The sequence below is a fragment of the Pleurodeles waltl genome, chromosome 11 (assembly GCF_031143425.1).
Source record: "Pleurodeles waltl isolate 20211129_DDA chromosome 11, aPleWal1.hap1.20221129, whole genome shotgun sequence".
Lineage (NCBI taxonomy): Eukaryota > Metazoa > Chordata > Amphibia > Caudata > Salamandridae > Pleurodeles > Pleurodeles waltl.
Genome location: NC_090450.1, coordinates 914,124,051 through 914,147,493, shown reverse-complemented (window position 1 = coordinate 914,147,493; position 23,443 = coordinate 914,124,051). Strand labels below are relative to the sequence as shown.

The 23,443-nt window shown below is 44.2% G+C and overlaps 1 protein-coding gene across 3 annotated transcripts in view; it reads right to left on the bottom strand.

The window, feature by feature from the left end:
• Positions 1-23,443, bottom strand: part of P2RX4 (purinergic receptor P2X 4) — a 171,348-nt gene that overhangs the window by 97,307 nt on the left and 50,598 nt on the right. For all 3 annotated transcript variants that reach the window (XM_069214891.1, XM_069214890.1, XM_069214892.1), the window contains exon 2: positions 7,440-7,587. In XM_069214891.1, the coding sequence (XP_069070992.1) occupies positions 7,440-7,587 (148 nt within the window). The remainder of the gene's footprint in view (positions 1-7,439; positions 7,588-23,443) is intronic.

Here is a 23,443-nt window from a genome sequence, read left to right as displayed (position 1 = left end):
GTCATGCACTATTTTCCAGCAAGTCCACCGAAATGCTAGCCAGATACATGGAAAGTCATACCTAAATTTGGAAAGTCTACCTAAATTTGCTCTGAAAAAAGATCTAAATTTCATAGTTACAAAGTGCTGCATTGGCTATGAGTGACACACAAGACTGCATTTAAGATGGAAGTTTGGTTTTAATGCCTGCATGACACACCTTGTGGTGCCTCAAATAATAAACTGGCTAGTTATCAAACACGGAGACAAGCTTGAAATTCCTCTGCAAAGTTTCAGAGTACTGGAGTTAGACCAAGTGCTGAAGTTTCAACTGTCAATCTGTTTTATTCTAGAATCCTCCCCCAATCGGACAAAGGAGGACACCATACCGCGTGACCTTCAAACAATAGGCTAAACCCGGCCTTGTAGTTGCATCAGTTATCACCAGGGTAAGAGACAGGGGAGCGGTCTAGTGTGCTACATCAATGATGTAAATCAGGTTATTAGAGTAAAACATGTTATGTTGTGCAGATGAGTAGAGTGCACTATCACCCAGGAGGGTATCCTGTCACTAATCAGATGCTAGTCTAGCGAAATCTGGGGCCCAGAGGAACTACTTCAGCTTATTGCAGAATTCAAGAAGGGAGGAAGATGCTCTTATGTGTAGCGGCTTATCTCTAATTATCAATTTATTTGCAAATTTTGTAAAGAGCTACAGGTTTCCTTTTGATTACTTCACAGCACAGTTTTCTCAAATATTGAACAGCAGCTCTAGGCTTAAAACAACGTCTTGAAGTTTTGAACTACATAGGGCATTTGTGAACAATGTGTGAAGTATAGGGGTGGGCAAATTTTTTTCCCGATGTGCGGTAAGCAAATATGTAACTTTGGGGAATACGGTAATTTTTTTCCTGCTTTTTGCAACTGCCTGCCATTGATTAAGAATTCGATGGAATGCAAGAGTAATGAACTGCAAAACAAGAATTCCTCAGTCTGCGCATTGAGGAATTCCTAAGGAAATCGTGTCATCCAGTACTGTCAGATACTGGACACTGTAATTACCTTATTGGTAACAGCATTAAGGGCCAGATGTACAATGTGATTTTGCTGTCGCAAATGGCAAAAATCACCATTTGCGACTGCAAAATGGCTATGTAATGTAAACTCCCTATTTTCTCGACGGCATCCTTTCCTAATTGCGACTCGCAGGCTCATGAATGATTGTTTTGTGACTGTAAATGCCGTTTCAAAACAATCGAGTTAACACCAATTTCAAACTGGCACTAACCAATTTGCAAATGGGAATGGGTTCCCGAGGGACCTTCTTCCCCTTTGTGAATGGTAGTGAAAATGTTTTTTCCAGAGCAGGCAGTGGTCCTACGAACCACTGCTTACTCTAAAAAATTGAAAAGAAAATGTTTCATTTTTATTTTTGAAATGCATCCCGTTTTCCTTTAAGGAAAACGGGATGCATTTAAAAAACAAACAAGCATTTGCAATGTAATAGGTCCTGTATTTTCTTGAGTTAGAGCTATAGGCATTGTAAATTCAGAAATGGACTTTTCTTGCCCCATAAATAGGTCACCCCCATCTCATAATTTCATCTTTTCCTGCCATTTTGGTGGTCACTGTCGGCTACTGACAGAAATCACAAGCCCTTGAGGAGAGACGAGAAGATGACTGCACTACATCGCGTTGTGTAAACGTCTGAACTGGAAAATAAGGCTGGAAAAGTATTTTCTTTTTATTTTAACAGAATGAAAAGTCTTGCAAGCATTCTTGCTTTGCCTTTCAATGAGCAGAGCAGCCTGAGAAGATTTATGGCCCCAATAAAGGAGATAAGCAATGCCCTGTGTGATGTGAGTGCTGGCAGGGAGGGGCCCTGGAAAGAGAGACTCGAGATGCAATGTGAGGCTAAGCAAGTTTCACATCATTGCTTCTAGGTTTAACTACATTCTACCAGAAAGGGCATATTGTGGTTTTGTGAGCAGTAAGCTAAACAACTGGGTGTTTCTTTTGTAAAACAAGCTTATTTTAGGAGTCACAGGTAAAGGAGGACAGCCCTGGAATAAAGCAAAAACAAATGTCAGTGACATGGGGGGGAACAGAATGCTGCAACAAGGCTTAACTGTTTAAAAAAAACATTTAGGATTAAGGTAAATACATTCCCCAGCCCACCATGCTTTGGTTTTGGAATGTTCTCTTCCCAAGTAATGGTCCAAGCCCGTTTGGGTTAAACTGTGCTGTGTCCAAGGCTCTCTTTAGGCTATTTTGTGCTGCATTTTCTTAAATGATGCATCTATGAGGGGGGACAGTCATTGACTAAGTTAAATATAAAATATTGACATTTAGAGGACAGAAACAAGTAACTACCGAAAAACCCAGGCTGCCCAATGCACACCTACGTATCACACCAAGACAACAATGAGGTTAGTGGAACAATTTTTGCTCCACATTACTAACATGACTAATAGTGCTTCATGTCTGTCTTTGAAGGCATCAGTCCTATTTCTACAGCACAGCATTCACTCTACAACCGAAAATCCCAAACTGGCAGGTGTAGGGTTCCCTTCCCAATGAGCAAGTAGACCAGCACAGTGACTATGTCACTGGTGTGGCTGAGCCAATCAACATTGGTGACAGTTCTGCACATGCCCTAGTGCAGGCAGGGTGACTGACAGGTATACCTTATAAATGGCAGAATTGAGATGCAGCGTAGGAACAGTCTAGCTGTCAATGTGCCTGGTGAGAGGAAGAAATTGGACTGGCAGGAGGAGTGTGCCTGAAGGCGGCCTAAGCAAGAACATATGGGGCAAAGTAGAGTTTTAAGCCGGAGTGACAGAACGACTTCTCAACTGAGGTGGATGGTTGGCACCCAATGACGTATGCATCTGGGAGTGCCCTACTTAGGGTCTTTTCCATGGGGGGGGCAGGGATGGGAGCGGGAAAGGATAAGGGAGGAGGGCCTTCAAGAGAGGGGGTGGGCATGTGGTCGAGCCTGACTGTCTTGTCGGTGATACCTTAAGGAGGCTGTGACTGAGATCGGTATGATTCCAGACCGGTTGGCAGACAGTGCTGGAAAAAAAAAAAAAACACAAAACCTGTAAGTGGGTGGGGGTTGCAGATCATAATTAGGGCTATCAATCTGATGCGCAGCATCTGCCCACTTCCCTCTGTCTGGGACCGTTGCTTCTTCCCAGGATTTGCAGCAGGCTAGGCACCAGCATATATGTCCAAGAGGCAGCCTTCTTAGGGAGCCCATTCACAGAGGTGAATTCCTTGAGAGGTAAAGGAGAGGAGCACTGTTAGAGGCAGGGATGCTGTAGGACTGATCAAAGAAGATTGACAGGTCATTGTAATTTTTAAGGGGGGGGAGACGGTATATATATTTTATGCTTTCTCTCTCTCGGGTCTTCTTAGTCTCAACAGAGGGGGCAGGGAGCTATACACACACACACACTTAGCATGGACTGCTAATCCACATCCCTGTACACCATCAGAGGCTGAGCTACTCCGGTTCCTATCCAAGTAGCAATAGAGAAGTAAACTCAGGGAATGCAGGAGGCACCAGGGCTACAAATGGTTATTGTATGTATAAATATGTCCTTTGATAAAGGCAATGTAAATGCAAACGAGCATTGGATAACATTTTTTAATATTTGGTTTGGATAAACTCATCTGCCTCTGTGTAAGATTTAAGCTGCACCACACAAGGAAGATTTATGTGCTAAATGTGCTGGGCAGTTCACCTGTAATACAGAATATCTGCCACGTAAACCTGTATAGTCAGGTGGTAGGAACATCAAGTAGGGTTACCTAGCCAAACAGCGCTTAAACAGCTCAGGTATATTTACTAAGCAAACACTTGAAACAAAGGAAAGATGTGGGACTTGGCGTGTTGGTATAAGTCTGCTCTGTTCAAATTCATATTGTTTGTGATGCACTTAGATTCCCTTGCAAAATTATACCTAAGATAATTTAAAGATGTCAATTAGGGGTGCTCTTGATGTTTTCAAACTGAGGCAAAAATAAGAAGTTTTAGAAATAACTTGTTGTATTGCCACTCAAAATCCTGTTTGGTTGTTGCAGTAAATAATCTAGCATAGTTTAAAATGTGGTAGTTGTTTAGAAGTTAAACAATCTGGAGAGGATACACTTCTTCCTAAACTCAAGCACAGGGAATACTCCTCTAGAAGAAAATACGGGCTGAAAGAGGACAATCTCAATATTATCAGAAAACATGGAGTGTGTGATAATGGCATTCAAGATTTGATCTGCGTTAAAATATGTACAAAGTCTTTGTTTGCACAAAATATATTTCAACTCAGGCTGCACAATGGCATTTAAGGCACTAAATTTAATCTGCTTACAGGGCCAATTAACCTATGGTTTTACTATTTACAGTTGCTTGACTAAGTGTTTTGATGCTTGAAATTACTGTCATATCTATATATCGATTTCTCTACATATTATCGTTAGTGGTCTGTTTTTAATTTTGAATAATGGATCGAAATGTATGTTGTGTTTGGTTTTATTAAAAGGAGATATCAAAACTAGTAAGATATCTAAATTGGTCTTTCAATCGTTAAACCTTAAAAGTAATCAGCACATGTTTTACAGAGCCATGGGCAAAATAAGTGTTTGCCTTTTGGGCATGCTTAACCCTGCCCTTCCTCGCCTTGGTGGTGGCATCATAAGGGAGCCGTATAAAGTGGCCTTAACATAAAACTGCCCCTGCTACAAAGACACAAAACTGTCCGATTGTTCCAGTACAATTACTGCTACTTCCGATTGCTGCAATCGGAGAGACGATATCACTTCATCCCAAATGTACCACATGTGGAGATGGTACAGTGATGTGACGACTCGCTAGTTCATTAAACCTGATGGCACCAAATGTTCTATTAAGTTTCTGGAAACAGTTCATAGTCTTGTAGCAAATATCCTTATTGCAGATGGGGGCAAGGGATGGTGCCCAATGTAGGTGCATGAGCAGCTTATCCATGCCAGATTTTTACAAAATTGACATAAAATAAATTTACATATTTTGAATATAAGTGGGAATCATTTGCTTAGCCAGTGGTTACTGTGAAACTGTGGCATGGTTCTGGTTCTTGTGAACCAAGGATGGATACTGGTGATACAATGTTAGGGCCCAGTAGTCATTAAATGTCACAGCTTGAGGATCTTTGACATCTCTGCTGAGATTCAGAATTTTAAATGGAGACTGTAAATTCTATAAATGGATATGTCTAAGCTCAGATGATCCAGTGCTTTGTCAAAATCCTTGGACATTTACTGCATTAATGCCGCATGTGTGACCGGAGAGAGAAAAGTTGAAAATCCCTTCATTCTCAAGTCTAACCCTAGGAGATACTTGTTGCAAACGTAGGGCTTAAAGGTGATGTGGGTCTGACACCAGTGTCGAAAAACACACTTTTAGCTTTGTAGAGCATCCATTGAATTTTAACTTCACCAAGCCAGATAAAGGATGATCCAGAGAACCTGGTGACTGGTCAGCTAGGGACTGACTTAAAGAAGCATTTTTCTGGTCAGGCTATGGACTGTAAGACTCACGTTGTTTACTGCGGATAGTAAATCCTGGACCTGATTCAACTTTAAATTCCATTGGTTTTGCAACCTAGCAAGAGCAGGTTTCTAAGCAACAGATGTAGTGACTTCTTGGTGAATATGAAGGGCCTACTATCGCCACAGGCAGGAAAAAAAACCAAAGACCAAAAAAAAGTTTCCAACTGTCCAGGCGAAGCAACAAGGTGAAGAGCAAAAAGAAGTTGAAGCAAAACTGGAGAAAGCAGAGATTCCATGAATCCAGCGAGCAAGCAATCAAACATGCACAATACATACACAAATAGTATCTACTACGGGTCTATCAAACCACAGTGTGCACTAAGACATATGCAAAAAATGTAACTCTGTCTTCATGAGGTATTAGTTATTACATTAGTGGCATGTCAGCATGACGAAAAGGAATCGCCCTGTGTGGTTCATTTCAAACGGATGCGTTCATGGTCAACAAAATGGCTCCCAGGACACTAGTGAGGCCAAATACCAAGAACGCCGAGATGCAGGCAGGAGCGGGCAATCAAGAGGAGCCATGGCGGAGCCTTGTCTAACTGCAGCATGAGCAAGGCAAGGGCAAAAAAAAAAAAAAAACTTACACAAAGTCTTGAATGAAAAGCCTGGTCTTCATGCCCACTCAAACCCCATGAAGTTACTTTGGAATTGCAGTCTGTAGATAATTGTGCACCACACTCATTAGCCTTAAACTTCAACACATTAACCTGGTGGTTCACCCGATTGGTGAGGGCTGCAGTGACTGATATCAAGATTCTCACAGGGGAGCGGTGTGGTGCTAGATAGCCTGGGCCCTTGTTCAGGATGCATACAAGTCTGACCTTGATCCGATCATCAGATGGGAGCCTATGGTGGCATTTCTTCATGCCCAAGCAGATTAAGGGCCTGATTTTAATTTTAGTGGACGGGTTACTCCGTCACAATGGAGATGGATAACACGTCTGCAAAAATATAAATTCCATTAGATCCTATGGGATTTATATTTCAGCGGATGGGCTGCCAAAATCTGAATCAGGCCCTTAGTCTGGTTTCCTCAGTCAGGAATCTCTATCTTAAGTAGCTGTTTCTTTCACAGACCTGTAGGACAATGTTGCTGTAGGTAAGAATAAACGTGCCCATGAAGCGCAGTAGAGAATCAATGTTCCATTCTATACATGTTTGACACATGCAGAGGTGTGTCCATTTGGGACAGGAGTATGGTTATGCTGGTAAAGTTTAGGATAACATTTAAACTGAGCTCTGGCTACCATCTCAACTTGACAACAGCGATTTGTGCCGTATGCGCTGAAATCATTACCACTTCACCTCACAGTGTACGTGTTGTAGGTCAGGTAATCAAACATCTAGAACAACAGTACACGTGTGACTAGGTCTTACAGACCAAGGAATACCAATCAACCTCAGATTCGGTCATTAACAAAATGGCAAAAAACCTCCTCCGACATGCAGTTGAAGCTATACATTATGTCTAATACTCTGCACAAAGCACAGCATCCCAGAGCCAGTTTATCAGGTGTTTACTTTTATGATTATGCCATGCAGATACTCAGATTCCCATTAGTCAATGGCCACTTTTCAACTTCAGTCATCAGAAGCAGATGCTCGGATCAATGCTATCTTTTTAAGACAATGTTCAATCAAGGAGCATGTAATGCCTACAATTAATCTGCCTTACAACAGATGTCTATAGCTTTATTCCTAGTTGCATATAATTGCCCAAATGCTTTACTGTGAATGTTAAACGACAACTGTCACATCGGTCTACCATGGTTGTACCCATGGACCCAATTACACTAGCATCATTCTGCAGACGTATCAGCAAGCCCCACCTACTGCAATGTTAGACGAGCTGTAGAAACACTTACCTGAGCGGGGATAATGTAATCTGCCACATCCCAGATCCGGACTCCCAAATCGGAAGTGTTGGTCACTGCTATTCCTTTCACCTTTGTGGTCACAGAGCTGACCACAGAATCAAACTCCTGGTAACCCTTTTCCCATACAAAGACCCACCTGCAAAGAATAAAAACATTCAAGTTAATTCTCACCTTAAAAAGGCCTTTCCCACGTGACCAGGACAACTCCTGTCATCATTACTTGAATAGTTTCTTTATCTACATGTAAGCATTTTATTTAGGAGCAACAAGCCACGTTTCAGCAGCTTCAATGCACTTTAAACAGACTAGTCACACAGAAATTTCTAAAGCAATCACAGAACTGAGACAGTGGCAGAGAGCAGACCGTGTACGGAGGTAGAAGCACATAGGCTATCTAATCTAGCCTCTTCTTCACCTACTGCAGACTCAGTTGGAAATCTCTCTCTCTCTTATATATATATATATATATATATATATATATATATATATATACACACATACATACATACATACATATACATACACACATACATATATATACACATACATACACACACAAAATCACCTACTGGCAACTGCCAGTAGGTAGTTCGTTATTAACATGTTTCCATAGAAAAACTATTTTTTACATGCCTATATCTTCAGCACCATTTGACGAATCTTCAAGAAATACTCCAAAATAAGCATGCTGGTCATTCGTCTTGCGCACAGAAAGTTATGGGATGATCCATCAAGTGGGGGCCGAGAAAAATAGGGCTAGGGAGGGCACAAAACGTCTGTTTCCCATGTCAATTCCCATTGGAGTTTCGAACAGGACTACAGCCTGAACCAAAGGATGGAATTACACCACATTTGACAGAAAGGTAGCTTTTTAGGGTCGAGCCTGCGTTGCATGCGCTCGCGCATGCGTATCGCAGCGAGACGCTTTAGGGTTTAGAAAAGGGCTCAGAGCCCTGTCGACGTCATGTCAGTGTTTTTCATTGGTTCGTGGGCTTGCCTAATAAAATCTGCTTGCTTTCATTACTCGAAGGCATGCATACGTCGTGCCTTTTCTGGTTGCTAGCCCTCCTCGAGCGGATCAGCCCAGTACAGAAAACATGCGAGGCTTGCTGTTTTCTGTACGCCTCGTGGACTACTTTTTCTCTAATTTACTAGCACGATTTCGCTTGGCAGAAGTCGAGCGCTTTACATAGTTAATTGCACTTTTTCGGGTTACGTACATAAATGCACTATTGTCGATAAGTGAAAAGTCGGGTTAGGAGTTTACAACGCTATCAGCTTTAACATGAGCAAACGCGAGACCTGTTGCATTGTAAATGCTTGTTGTTATTTGGTGTAAACTCGTTCAGTAGTTGTTGAGAAATTTAAGGAAATTCCAATTTGTATATCTGTGGCTGCAACAACTTCGCAAATTATAACTAGCTTGTGCAGAGATCTGCAGAGCTTTGATTGACTGCCAACACTTCAACCAGGAAGTGTCGGGATCCATCATGGGACTTGGCTTCAGCCGAGTCTCAGAAAAAGAATGAACAAAAAACGTCGTCCCTCACAGCCCCAGGGGCCGCCACCACACTGGGGCTCAATTGAAAGAATGAACCGGGGCCCAACCACCTTCCCAGAGTAGTGAAGCGTGGAGTCAATAATGGCAATGGGGACCGCCACCCCCAAGGGCCGGCTCCTACTAGGTCCCAGGGTGCCCACCTCTGGGACATAGCTGTTTGCTCTGACCTGGCAGGAGTTTTGACAGTTCCCATCAAGTCAGAGCAAACAACTGCACTCACTGCAAGCGAGAGTTGTCAAACAGCTCTCACTTGCTGGGAGCAGAGGTGTCTGTGGGCAGGGAAACAATTGCACTCTCAGATAGGGAAGTTGCATGTTTAGTAGTTCCTTGTCTGCGACAGCAATGTCAGCTCCCACAGGATGCGGGCAGCCGGCTGGGACCATGGGGCATTCAGGCTCCCCTGCGGTCCCCAAAGGTGGTGACACTGTGCCCTAGGGGGCACCCAAGTGACATGCCTCTGGCAGAGATCAGTCCGGGGGATTTTAGGGGCCACGCAGCCCCCCCCTCCCCAAAGAAAAAATATATGCATGTGTATGGAGTCCCCATTTACTCACACAAAACCACGGAAATTCAGCAGTTATGGTTAGCTCAATTATCTATAACTAGTGCCCTCACCATGCACTAATTACCCCAGATATTACAGCATTCATGACAACTTTTATAACATTATTAATTAAAAATATCAATGAAAAAATGGTGCATGGCAAGGGCGCAAGTTATAGTTATCTTAGGGTATCGGGGATGCCTTCTGATACCCCCTTCCCTAAAATTTGTGTTGTATTTTTTTTGACATTATGGATTTCTTGGTTATGGGGGTAAATATTTCCACACAATGCAGCTTAGACATATATATATGATCAGAGTGTTAAGTGGGATGGAAAAAGTGAGAGGGCTCTAAAAGTGGTATGGTCGTTGTAATTAAAGGCATGGCTTGCACATGTAGATTGAATTTCTGCAATTCTCATAGCATTGAACCCGACAGACAGATGCTGTCTGAGCATCCAGTCATTGCATTCAGATATAAAACACAACAACTGACATACACCTAAACCAGCAAGGACCATTGGCTTTAATAAAGGTGGTTAGCTGTTTACGATAAATGAATATCAATATTTTGTTAAATAAATAATAATTAAAAATGTTTCAATTCTGAAACTGAGACAGTGAATTACACATTACGGAGGCCAGTGGAAGGGACTGTAGTCTTCAGTGTCTCAATCAGTTCTGTTATGTTCACTTTGTTAGACATGTACGCCCTCTTTCTAGTTGTTTCTTTGCTTTTCAGGGCCCTCATTTTACTCTCTCCTGAATGCACTTCCTCACAACTCTTTCCCTTCACCACTCCTTAAACATACTTCCCACCCATTCAGCTGTACAAACTGCATGTTCTTTTGCTTTCACGTGTTAATATTTTGACAAGTGTGCCCATCCTTTTCCACACATTTGCGGGGAGTCTCAACTGCAACTTGAACACATGGCCACTGCTCTGCGCGCTCTACAGAGAGGCCAAGGATTGGATGGTTGAACATTTATTCTGAACAGCTTTGTGACCCATGAACAGGCATTGTGAGAAACGTGCACAGCCTTAAACCTCAACTCCAGATCTGTCGGTTGTGGCTCGACTCCTAGGGGCGACTCAGTTTAAAGTATGCACTTTGCAAAAGTAATAGGACACAAAAAAATACAAAACACATAATCCTGGAAATAGCTAACACTCAGAGTTCACAATTAAGTAAAACATGTGAAATATAGACAGGAACTAAACTGCTGACATGGATTGCCTTAGCATTTTTTACATTCACTGTTCAGAAATCAATCAGTATTTTTTACCAGTAAAGTCAAGGACAAGACTATAGAGCCCAATAAGGGACCGTTTCAATGACGGTATGATGGGGAAGTGCCTGTGTGGACTTCTTGCCGTCACCCCTAGACCAACCAGGCCCAGTGCCAGCAAGCGCCTTTAAAGCAGCATGGGAAGGACCCAGATGTGCTACATCATGCCCCACGGTCTAGCACGATATTGTCTCTCTTCACGTGGTCACCCAGTGAACAGCAGATATCACGCTATTTGCACAGAGCGGTGGTTTCCAGCTTCTGTTTGGAGACTCAGGGCAGCAGTAATAGATCAACTGTTTTTTCAACCACACCAGGACGGCGGCAACAGCCTCAAAAGTCTAATTTGTGTTTGGAGAGGGCCACCTAGGCTATGCCTAGCTACAAGCCCGGCCTCTTCCATGGTTGGGTCAATGCCTAGCATCATTAAGGCTCCCGACCCTCTCATGCGGTAACATTACTGGGCAGGTCTGAAGGCCCGAGCTTTAAATGGGCAGGTAAGCACTCACGGGTACTCTGTACTAGCACTCCTTTCGCTTTCAATTAAGACTCTCAGGGTGTACTTGGCTATTAATGGAGGTGCAGTAGTTTTCATAGAAAGGTGACTGCACATCTCTGTGGCAAACAGGTCCCCTGGAATACGGAGTACACAGCTTTCGCTTTATTGCCTAATTAATTAAAATCATTGCGATTACCATACAAAAGAAAACGTTAGAATACCATAAAACATTCAATACATTCACATTTTCCTCACTGTTAATCAACTAAATAAGCCCTATTAACTTGTTGGTCGCCTTTAGGCGTTTAGTCATAAATACCAGATCAACACCGAGCCACTGACTGGTGCATTATACCGCTCAAAATGGCTCTAGGTGATGATCAGAAAACGTTGCTGGGTTAATTATTTGTACAGAGTTTTTTTGAAGTATTAAATTGGAATTTGTCCAGTCCGAGGGTAGGGTATAAAAGTGCAGGTGGTGGAAATTCTGTGGCCATTGCTTGTATGGCCACAGCTGACAGTGTTCATTTCTGATGCGAGCTGGTGGCTTGGTTAACAGTCTTGATTTTTTTGTAGCATGCTTTAAGAGGTATTCAGTTTTTAAAATAAATTTGGCCAAACAGGCCATGTATTGCAGAGTCAACCCTTTCAGACTAAACAGGATATCTTGCTGGCACGATCTGATACCACTGGCATTGAAGATATTTTTAAGATACAGCTTCCCCAGGGTAGCAGAGCAGGGCAAATACAAAGGATGTGTAGGAAGTCTTCCCTGTGATGTGCGCAAAGTCTGCATCTTCTGCTGTTTGCGGGTCTAAGACATTTTGGCGCAGCATCCAATGAAGGCAGTAGTCTGAGTCTGGTGTGGAGCACCTTTATTTTTAGAGACGTTTTTAATATTTCTGCCATGTAAGGCTGTGCTGTCGGAGCCTTGTACATGTAAATTGTCATCCAAGAGTGCGATCGATTTCTGAACTTGTCTTGGTCCTTGCTCCATGAGAGCAGCTTGATGTTTCTTTAGTAATTGCTTGAAGTTTTTGTGGGGTGGAGACTTTTGCCATAGCTCTTCTGCCTGCAGATGCTTTATGGCTGAAGCAACTCTTTTTGGTCATGGATTTGAGACTTCTGCCAAGTTTGTGCCAATTTCCTCCCAAATCGGTGCTTTAGGTGTGTTCTGTTGAGCCCGTCTTACCATGGAGGCATATTTAAGCACAGCCCGGTCTTGTGCCAATACTTGGTCTTGTAACCCGAAATCCAATCTAATCTGCGCTGGGGAGGAGCTGTATGGAAGGAGGAAGAGAAGACTAACGACTTTGCTCTGGGCAATGTTCATGAAGTCGTTTAGTTCACCAGGAATTATTTCCAAACCGTATGCCAGGGCCGGCAGGAATTTTGCCTTAATCACTGTAAGGAGTGGACACCAGGTTGGACTTTATAGTTTTGAAGCCAGGGATAGAACTGATGCTAGTAAAGATGCCATTAAAGCTTTCAGGGTGTTCAGGTGCAGGCAATGAGACCAGAGCTCCTGTAGCCAGACCCAAAGATATTCATAGCTTCTGCTTCTTTCCACAGATTGATCCCTACAGAGCCACTTCTTTTTCTTGGTTACCGCTTGCCAAAGAGGACTACCTTTGTTTTCTCCGGGTTTACCACCAGCTTATTAGTCATGCAATACTGATTGAAGGTGTTTAGAATTTTCTGGAGTCCGTACCTGAGAGCTTCAGAAGGACAATGGCATCTGCTTATAGTAATGCTTTGAGAGGATGGTTGCCCAGTTTGGAGTGGTGGGAGGTGATGGTGTTTAGTTGTGTGCACAGGTCTGCCAAGTAAAGGTTGAGGAGCATCGGAGCCAGAACACAGCCCTGCTTGACACCAATGTCTATCTAAATTTTGGCCGACACTCATCCATTATTGCCTACTTTCACCCTTGCCCAGTTTTGAGTACATAAGCTGTATTCCTTTTAGCAGTTCTGGTGGGATTTTGAGGTTTGCTAGCTTCCCCTCACCGCCTGTTCCGGTCCACTGAGTCAAAGGCTTTGGATAAGACCACATAGCAGGTGTATAGGGCCATTTTCTTGTTTGTGTATTTTTCTGCAAACATCGCTAGAGCTATCAGGCTGTCAGAAGTGCTCGCAGAAGGCTGGAAGGTGGTTTGATTAAGGGGTATTAGATTAAGCTTGATAGCCCATTCTTTGAGTTCCTCCAGCAGGAGACCCGCAAATATTTTTGCGTTGATAGCAAGCAGTGATATTAGTCGATAGCTGTCAGGGTTCCCGTGGGGGCCCTTCTTGTAAACTGGGTGAAAAATTGCCCCTTTCCAGGAATCCAGAATTTGTTTTTCCATACTGCTGGCATTAAACAGATTGCAGAGCAGGCCTGCCCAGAGTACGGGGTCGTGTTTTAGTATTCCTGCAGGGAGGCCGTTTGGCCCAGGAGCCCCGCTCTGTCTGCAACGTTGCAGTTGTTCCTCAATCTTTTGTACTTCAAAGGATAATGGCTGACTCACAGCTTGAGGTAGGAAATGGTTTTGCTGTGTTCGGGCCACCATAGATGTATGAGATGTGTTCAATCCACTTTTTGTCTGACACCGTGTTACTTAGGATCTCAGTGGTCCTACGCTCCAGTTAATTGATAATGGACCACAGTGGCCGGCTAGCTTCCACAGTTCTGATCCATTCCTGATATATGTATGCCTGCTTTGCTTCCCATATTGTGTTCTTGTATTCCTTTCTTAGTTCATGAAAGGTGCACAGGTGGCTGGTACCTGGCGGTTGTTTTTTTAGGAATTTTATTTCAAGTTTTGTTAAGCTGTTGTCTTTGTTGCCGTAAGTCCTGCGTGAACAATCGTTTTCTGGTTGGCAGCGGGCCGACCTTTAGCAGTTGACTGGGATCTAGCTGGTTCCTTAGTGATGTCAACGTTGCCTCCCATCTTGTGATTATGTCCACCTGTTCTGTTTGATCACATGGCAAGTTAGCTTTCCATGCCTCATTTCTCCATACGCATGTTGGACTATCTTATGCAATGTAACTGGCCTTCTGGATCTTGTTTGCCTATCCTCTGTAGTCGAGCCGTGTGAAGATTATTGCTTGCTATTTTCATTATTTGTGGGTGGTGGTCCCTTTCACATCTCACCTCTATGATGAAATCTTGGAAGTATTTGAAGATGTTCATTGTAACAAAAGTGTAGTCTAGGGTACAAGCAGATTTCTTAGAGGTCTGACTCTGGTTCATTGGGATGTCTTTGGGGAATCTGCCATTTAGGGCACTCAGCCCTAGAGCCTCGAGAAGTCTAACCAGCGGGTGGTCACATTTGTCCATGTCCTTAAAACGCGATTCTTGTGGTGGAATACACAGACACTGATCTAGGGCACCTTCTCTGGAGCGTCTTTTACCATGGTTGGCCATGTTTAGGGTGAAGTCGCCTGTAATGATCCAGGGGGAGTTTCCATATGCCGCTCTTAGGGATAACAATTCTTCTTCAGTTGTGTCTAGCAGGTGCTGATTACGCGTCATGTTAGGGTTGATGTAAAGGTTTATTATTATGACAGGCATGGGTGTTTGAGCAACCAATTTTCAATAATAATAGCTAACATATGAGCTGATTCAAGGTCAATGATCTTAGCACTGAATGATTTGCATGTGGTTATATAGGTTGACAATCCGCCTTTTGGGTACCCTTTGGGCTTAGCTGGGTTTGGAGAATTCCTACACCCAGCTGCAAAAGCTAACGGATTTTTGGCTACCTTCCAGGTTTCCTGTAGGCAGATAATGTCGAAGTTGTTCAAAAAGGATTCCGAATTGGGGTCTTGAGAGATTTTACTGGCCCCTGCAATATTCCAGGATATTATATTTGTGACCCCCAACTTGCTTTTAGTCAGAATTAGTCCGATTGGGATTATTTTGACAGAGCAGATTGCAGATTTATCCTTGTGCTCCAGGATTCTGTCAGCATCAAAAAGTGGGTGTGTTCCTGCTGACTTCCTCGTCTTGTGGCCCCCCTTCCTGGCAATGCCTTATCCATGAGACCCCCTGGGGGATGGATATTGTGAGCTCTCTTAGCCTCATAGTGAAGGTGGGGGATGCCCCCTTACCATCTGCAGAAAAGATTGCTTGTTGCCTGTTCGGGGGTTTGTCGTCAAGAGGTTGTCCCTATAATTGTTTCCTTTTTGCAGGATTAGAAAGGAGGGGTATTTTGCTCTACTTCCTTTAGCTCTATACCCCAGTCTTCAAATAACTCCGATTTGGACAGTACTAACTGTGCTATCTCTGTGCTGCTGAAGCAAACTTCGGTGCACTCGCTTAGGTCGCCCTTTCTTGGTGCGAAGAAGGCTACATATAGATGTAAATGTAAATTTGTACTTGTAAAGCGCACTCCGACCCGGAGGTATCGAGGCGCTGAACGCATACCGCTGTGGAACCCCTCCTGGCTTCTCCCTGTGAGGTGCCCACTCCTGCACAACCCCCAAGGTGAAGCCAGGCATCCCAGCGCTGTTGGGGCCGTTGTGGAGATTAAGCAAGCTATTGCCCAGAGTTGCAGAGTGAGACCCATGAATTAGATTAGGCACCGAGGCGAGAAATCTCCTGTCCAGGGAAATTGAGCCCAGGAACCGCCGAAGCGGGAATTGAACCCTGGTCCCGGGCTAGATCTCTGCATCAGGGTCTGCCTCTCTAACCATTGTGCCACACTTCTCCACAAGTAGGATCTTTACTACTTATTAGTTCCAAGCCTTGGATAGCGCTGCATAATCTCATAAGGTTGCGTCGATTAATGATGTCCCAAGGACCTCGAGATTTGTAGGTCAGGCAAAAAATAAGGGTGTGGGCACCCCTACTTTTGAGGGCAGTGAATGCTTAATTATTGATTTTTTGCCTTTAGTGGTGTGCAGGGCTGACGTAATTGCAGAGTCTGTGGTTGCCTTTTGTTCTGCCGCAGTGGTCACTTGATTCGTGGTGTACCTTCAATGTCGATTTGGAGGGCTTGCGTAGGACCGCATAGGTCTTGGGGTCCAGGGTGTAGACCCCTCGTATGTGGGATCACCAGTCTGCTTGCTTGTGCCCTCACGGGCCTTCCGGAGAAGGTTACCCAAGTGAGAGTCTCAAATTGAACCGGTTGGAGCTGGTTCTTACAGTGCTCCCATTCACTTGCACTTTTCAGATGGATCTTTGAGCTGAGGATGGTTCTGTGATCTAATGCTGTTTCGTCATGCTTCCCCCATAGTTGAAAGAGGAGTGGTTGCTTCAGGGGGGTAGATTGTGGCTGGGCTTCAGATCTTGAGCAGTTGGATTGTAATCCATCGAGGTCACCTATTGTGATTTCCGAGCTGAGTGCCCCCAGGATCTTACCTCCAGTTAGTCCTGTTCCTCCCTCCTCTTGCTGCCTTTGAGGATTGTCCCTAAAAAGTGAGGATGGCTGCTGGTCTGTTGTGGACTGAGACTTTGGATCTCCCAGTTGAGCAGGAGCTGTGCACTCTCTTATGTGATTTGCTTATGTTTTGCCCTGGGGTTTCCTCTTGGTGGGCTATGATTGCTGTGACTGGAAGGATGCGGGTATTTCATTTCCGGATCTATTGCTGTTTTATTATGCATTTTACTAAGGCTTTTTTTGTTTTTCCTTGAGGACGGGATTGAAGGGACCTTCCACTATTTTGTGCTCCTGGATTGAGACTTCAACTGAATATCCTGAATCTTGTACTGGGCTTGCTTCTTCCTGTACAGTATTGATAGATGTTCCTTTTTGCAGGATATTTGCGCCTTGGGGGCACCGTGGATGCTGCTTGACGTCCCTTCACTGAACCAACTCCTGCTTTAGATCGGTCACTATTACATAACTGATGGCAGTTCTTGAAGTCTGTCCAAAATTGGGCTGCAGTGACACTGGTATGTCTGATTTACCAGGCCCTTGTCGGCCTCCATGTGTGCTTGTGCTCTTCGAATAAGCATGTTTAACTTGTCCAACTTATTGTCTATTGCCATTGTGGTGGAGGCCAAACTTTGCAGAATTCGTTTTTGGGTGTCTAATTTGTCTGTGTTGAAGATCGTTGCAGTAGTTATGGTCGTTAGTGTGTTGTTTAAGGCATCCCATCCAGTCAGCAGGGCATCCTTTGTGTCAGAGAGACTGTGGTTTTGTGCAGTTTCAAGTGCCTGTGCCCCAATAGTACGGGACTGATTTACAAACTTTTCTGCGGGTGTAAGGAGAGTACCCTCTCCCTCTGCACACTTCTCTTCTTTGTTGAAGACCTCCTAATTCTTCCTGTGTGAGAGAGACCTCCCAACAGGGGAAGGCTGAGTACTTTGCTGAGGCTGGTGATATTGGGCCCAGCTTGTCCAGGCTTCCTTTGGGGCTTCCGTCTATGCCATTAACTTTAGGGGCAAGGTTTTCGGGTGACCCGCCCCTGCCTTTTATCACTATGATTTGAGATATGGGGGGGCCCCCCACTTTCAAGGTTAAATGGTGTGCTCAAATGAATTGTCCTGGGCTATTTGAACTGATTGTGCACTTGGCATGGATAATTCCAGCATGGATTCTTGTGCTGCTTTACTTGGAGTGGCATCCCAGGAGGTGCCCAGTGTAATTGCAGTGTCACTGAAAGATCTCCAATTGGGCTGTGGTCTTGAAACTGGTCCTCCAAGGGGGTTTTTGTGGCTGGCGTTTTTCCCTAGTGGCGTGAAGTACTCGTTGATGCCTTTGTACCCTGCACTTATGTTTCGGCCTCCCCCTCGTACCTGTTTGTGTTCTATGGGGGTGCACTTCTTCAACTCTTTGGACTCGTGTGCCTTCTGGGGCTCTGCTTTGTTGTGATTTGATGCCTCCAAGCACGCTTCATCTTTCCCCCGTTTGTGCGATTTGTGCGCCCCCGTTTGTTTGGGGCTGCCTTCTCTTTTCTCATTAGGTTTTGCACCCTGTTGTGGGCCATCAGGAAAAGGGAGTTGTGGGTTCTCATAGTTACTTGCTCTTCCCACACACGTACACACCTAGCTACAGACACTCTTCAGGTGAGCATAGTAGGGCAACACTATGCTCACCTGAAGAGTGTCTGTAGCTAGGTCCTAGCTCTACACCTGTTGGGGAGAGCAGTTGATGGCAGCGGACGGTGGCTTATATCTTTATATCCTATTATTGCACCTTGTTGCAATGTTGTTGCACTCTGCTTGTTTATCTGCTCTAGTACCTTGTTCCAGTGGTTTTTTCTTCCTAATGACCACTCAGTATGCCCCGCTTGACAGGTTACGAGTCTCATCACAGTGGGTGTTTGGCTGGTGTTGTGCAGTGGGCAAGCGGATTGTCTGGATCGGGGGATAAGGGGTGGGGGGTGAGGAGGGGGGGGGGGGGCAATGTGCCCTTCACTCAAACCAGCCCCTCATTGCGGTTACCAGAATGTGCTGTGGTCCGCCGCTGTCTGCCCTTCTGCTATGCTTTTTGGTGCTGCTGTTTGGGTCACGTGCCTACTACTGCCGCTGTTTTGGCTGATCAAGAAGGAGTCGACGGCTAGTGGGTTTCACCGGAAACCCCTCTAGGAACTCCACAAGCCCCACTGACCTGGCGGGCCACTTCTGGAGGAACTGGGGCGCACTCTCAGTGGCAGCTGGCTATGACTGGCTACGGCTACCACACCAGCCAGGTCGTTGCTGCTTGAAGAATAAGCAGTGCGGCGGTGTACTGTACTGACGTACCTGATTCCTGGAGGTGGGCTACCTGTTGGTGCACCCCCTCTGGTCTTGCTGCTGGCCTGCTTGGGCCTGTTGGTGCCAACTGGGTCCTGCTGGGGCCCCACCGCCCTGTATGAAGTAAGGTTGGGGGGGGGGGGGGGGGGGCGCTTTGGCCCCTTTCCGTGAGTGCCCCAAGAGTGTTGCTGCTTGTGCACAGGGTCGGTGGGTCTCATCGGTTCCTCCACAAGCTGCACCCAGACCTAGCCCAGACCCAGGGCCGCTTCTGTGGAGGACCGGGGCTCCCACTTAGCGGCAGCTGTCTATGGCTGCCGTGCTCACGCTGAATAGCCGCTGCCCAGTGTGCCTCTTGGTCCTATGGGCCTGCCTCCTCCTTTCCTTCCTCATCCTGCCTCCCCTTTCCGTCCACCTCTTCTCTTCATGGCCTCTGTCCTGAGTGAGGAACGGAGGTTGGGGGGGGGGGGGGCGCGATGGGACCGCAATGTTCCATGGCTAGCAGACAGCAGCAAGCGGGCAGCTGGAGGCATGGAGGTTTGCATCCTCCCACTGTGGCAAGGTGAGCACCGAGCACTTCCGGGTCCTTCAGAGCTTCCAGTTCAGGTGGAGCAGCGGTCGGAGTACGCATTTCTAGCACTGCTGAGGACTTCCCCCTCGCTACTTCCACAGGCTGTCGCCTTCGAAGCAACTGTGAAGAAATGTACAAACAACAGATAGATGAGATTTTATGATACGCAAACTGCAGTCCTTTATGGAGGTCAATCAGCCCTTCCTTTGTGTAACAGGGCCTGCCCAGGCCTTGTCGTCTGTCCAATACTAACAGCACGAACATGAAACCCTTCACCACCCTTGAGGCATCAAATCTAGCACGCTTTTCAGACAGAGCACAACAAACTTGGTTCAGTGGCAGAGATCTTGTTGTACGCACCCTTGCATCACACTCCGACCACCACAGCATGATCTGTGTGCAGTGTCAGACAAGAAATACGAACCGGCAAGGATACAGATTAGAATTTGTCCAGACTAGTGATCTGCAAGTCAACGTAAAGGCCCTGTAGTCTACTTCGGTCGCATTCATCCATTCATTAGATATCACACTAAAGCACCAACACCCCTTACATTGGCCAACAAGTGCAGAGTATTGCCACCAAAGCCCACAAACAGCATCATTTAAACATTGCGCACAGTTACCTTATGTCTTCTATATGTGTACATATATGTGTGTGTGTACGCACACACTAAGTTTTGTTTACAAGTGATAGCTTGCTCAGCCAAAGAAATTGGTAACATTAAGGGGCAGGGGTGAATTGTGCTATCTTTGTTGCCACTTCACTCATCCACAACAAAGAGCCCAGCCACAGCAGACAGTGCATACACTTTTTGTGGACTAGTAGGACACTATGGAGACCATTAGTGTGTTGTTGCTTCAGTGTTGGCTTAATCTCACATTACATCTCAGCAAAAGGTATTGTTCTGGTTATTATCATCAGGCACATGTGCGATGTTATTTACTCATTTGGAATTAGTCACTCTCAAAGCAACAAATTCCTTCTCCGCTCTAAAGATGGGTATGGATGTAGGACAATCTTTAGAAAACTGAAGGACACTGATGGAGAAAGAAATCCCATCATGGTCCACTTCCAAATCCAGTTAATCACTGGGGACTGCTCTCCTCTTTTGAGCCTTCCTTCATCTTTCCTCCTTTTTGATCATTAGAGGTTGTGAAAGCCTCGCCCATACAAAATACAGCTCTGCTCCTCTTTGCCCTCAGAACTCTCACGTGGTGTGTATGTGTGTGTACACACACCTAGTAAAGAATGGTTGAGTGAAGTGTGCTATAGTTACAGAATGTGCCAAGTACAGGAAAAGAAAAAAAAAAAAAAAAGAGGAAACACTTGGCTTTTCAGTTAAATCTTTGTGGCATGCCCTGACCTCTCAAAGGGAGATCGCATTCATCAAACTGCACAATGGATTCCTAAAGAGCAAATACACACAATTTAAACACTTAATATTGACATAATATAGTCAAAACATCTGCACAAACCAAACAAAGGGTTACAATTGATTATAAATACTGCCAGGGTAGAGTATTGTGAGGAGTACAAACCAAGTGGTTATAATGACATTCGTCATTTACTAATTTATAATGTCCCACCCAAATTCGAGATTTTCATATGAAAGACTACGTAGTAATGATAAGTTGCCACTGCTAAGTCTAGAGGGGGAAGCTCGCCTGAAAATACTACAATCAAACTGGTGCTAACAACACCCAACAGCCAAAGTGCAAGGCCAGCACTAGGAAAAAAAAGAAAATCCATGAAAATTAGTTTATTCAATTCATATTGCATTTTGTGCTGCCAAACCATTTTAGTCTTCACACCGTTCACCCGAACAAGTCAGATAAGGTTGTTAAAGCAAAAGTGCTTTATCAGTTGGTAGGAACATGAACAAACCAGTTTTCACAGATTCTCTTGTTGGGACTTCTAATGTTAGCCCCACCTTCTCTGAAAGATTTAAATCTCACCAAACAAATCTCTTCCAAAGAAAAGGTCTGTGCTCACCTGTGACAAAAACAAAATCACTTCCTTAGATGATTGCCACAGTCCTCACTTTACAAATCGCAGACAGTGCTTTTCTCAAGAGCGAAAACTACATTATGTGCAGTTCCTTTTCTACTAATCACTTTCACCGACATGAATAAAAATTAAGTGTCTACAGACATGAGGCATTTTCAGCAAATTTCAATTCTAACACCTTCATCAAATTCTCACATCTCTATAAAGTCCAAAGGACTAACAATCCTGTTTGTGCAGAAAATCAGACACTGAAAATTACACTAGCCTAGTGGAACACGTGGTCCTGTGGCATCAGCTAAAGTTTTCTCCTTTGCACTTAAAGAGCATATAATCAAATATATATTTTGTCGCAGATTTTATGCCTGTCCTATAACTAGTGCATGTGGGAAGTTATGGTTGCACAGCTAGTCCTAATAGGCTAACCTCAGTGGTCCTGGTTCACAATAACAATATCCAAGCAATTCCATTTTTATTTCAGGGCATCAAACATATTTTAACATATACTTGTATAGGTATATGTGTATGTACTTGAAATTGTATCCATTTGGCTTTCTTGATTTTATTGTAATTGGTTCAACAAAAACATAGAATTTACTCATTCACTCAATGTTTTATTTCTTTGAACACATATAGATATTTATACACACATTTCAATGTCAGTTAACGTTACAATAATTGAGGATAACACAAAATTGCAAGGTCAGAACACAAAAGCTGCTGTTTCACTTCTTTCTTGGAAATTCAGGTTTAATGCAAACCCTTTCTGAACGCCACTTTGCAGTACACATCAGAGTCTAAAGTGAACTTACACATGGCAGTCTCAGAACGAGGTCATTGAAACCATGGAAACAGCCAAGAGACAAATATTCAAGCAGCAAACCACTGAAGTGTGTCAGGCACTAGTGCAACCCAATTCGGCATAAAAGGGCACTAAAAATACCAATAATTTGCAGGGAATGAATGACGATCATAGTAACAGAAATGCAGAGAGGAATGAGAAAGACAAGCAAGTAGGGACAGGAATCCATAACTAGGAACACAAAAAGTGGACAAAAATATATATACACAAGATGGAAGAGGAAACATTTCCACTCACCAGTGCTGCTGATGGGCTCCTTGTGGAGGTGGAGCAAGCAGAACAATGTCAACTCGAGTTGAACTCAGCTTGTGCAGGGAGTCAATGTACTTTCTCAAAGGCACACAAGCGAAAATACAATTGTGCCAACACTGTCACTGAGATTATCCCAGCAGCCATAAAAGTGAAAGAGGCCCTTAACAACTGAACTTGCAGTCACACAAAAGCACGTGCTGCAGAATGGAGACACTATGGTAGGCAACAAAACTTGGTGTGCTTTAAAGTGTTTTTTTTTTTTGTTTTTTTTTAACATAGGTCAACGAAATATAACGCCTGCCTTATCTTTCTTAGAATCGTGCATTGTGCTATGTTGGAATCTGGATTATAAATGGTGAGTTTAGATGGTATTTCATACTGGATAGTAGACAACAGTCAGAGTGAACACTGTTCAAGCTATACTTTTTGACCCCCAAGTACAAGGTGTAAGGGTATCTCTACTCTAAACAAAGACAGAGCTACTCAGTAGACAGATGTATAGAGCGGGTGCTCAGAAGATACCATCTTTATCAGCTCCACATGCTGCACCCATTAATAACCTACACCCAATATCATCACATTAGAACATATGTCATAAATCACCAAATGATATCACATATAAGGTGGCAATATCTAGAAGACAATAATTAGACCCATTTTAATCCAATTTTGAGCTGCCTCAAGAACATTCAAACATGAAGACAGTGGGCCCATTAGAAAAGACATCTTACATTGTCTCCCTACATGGT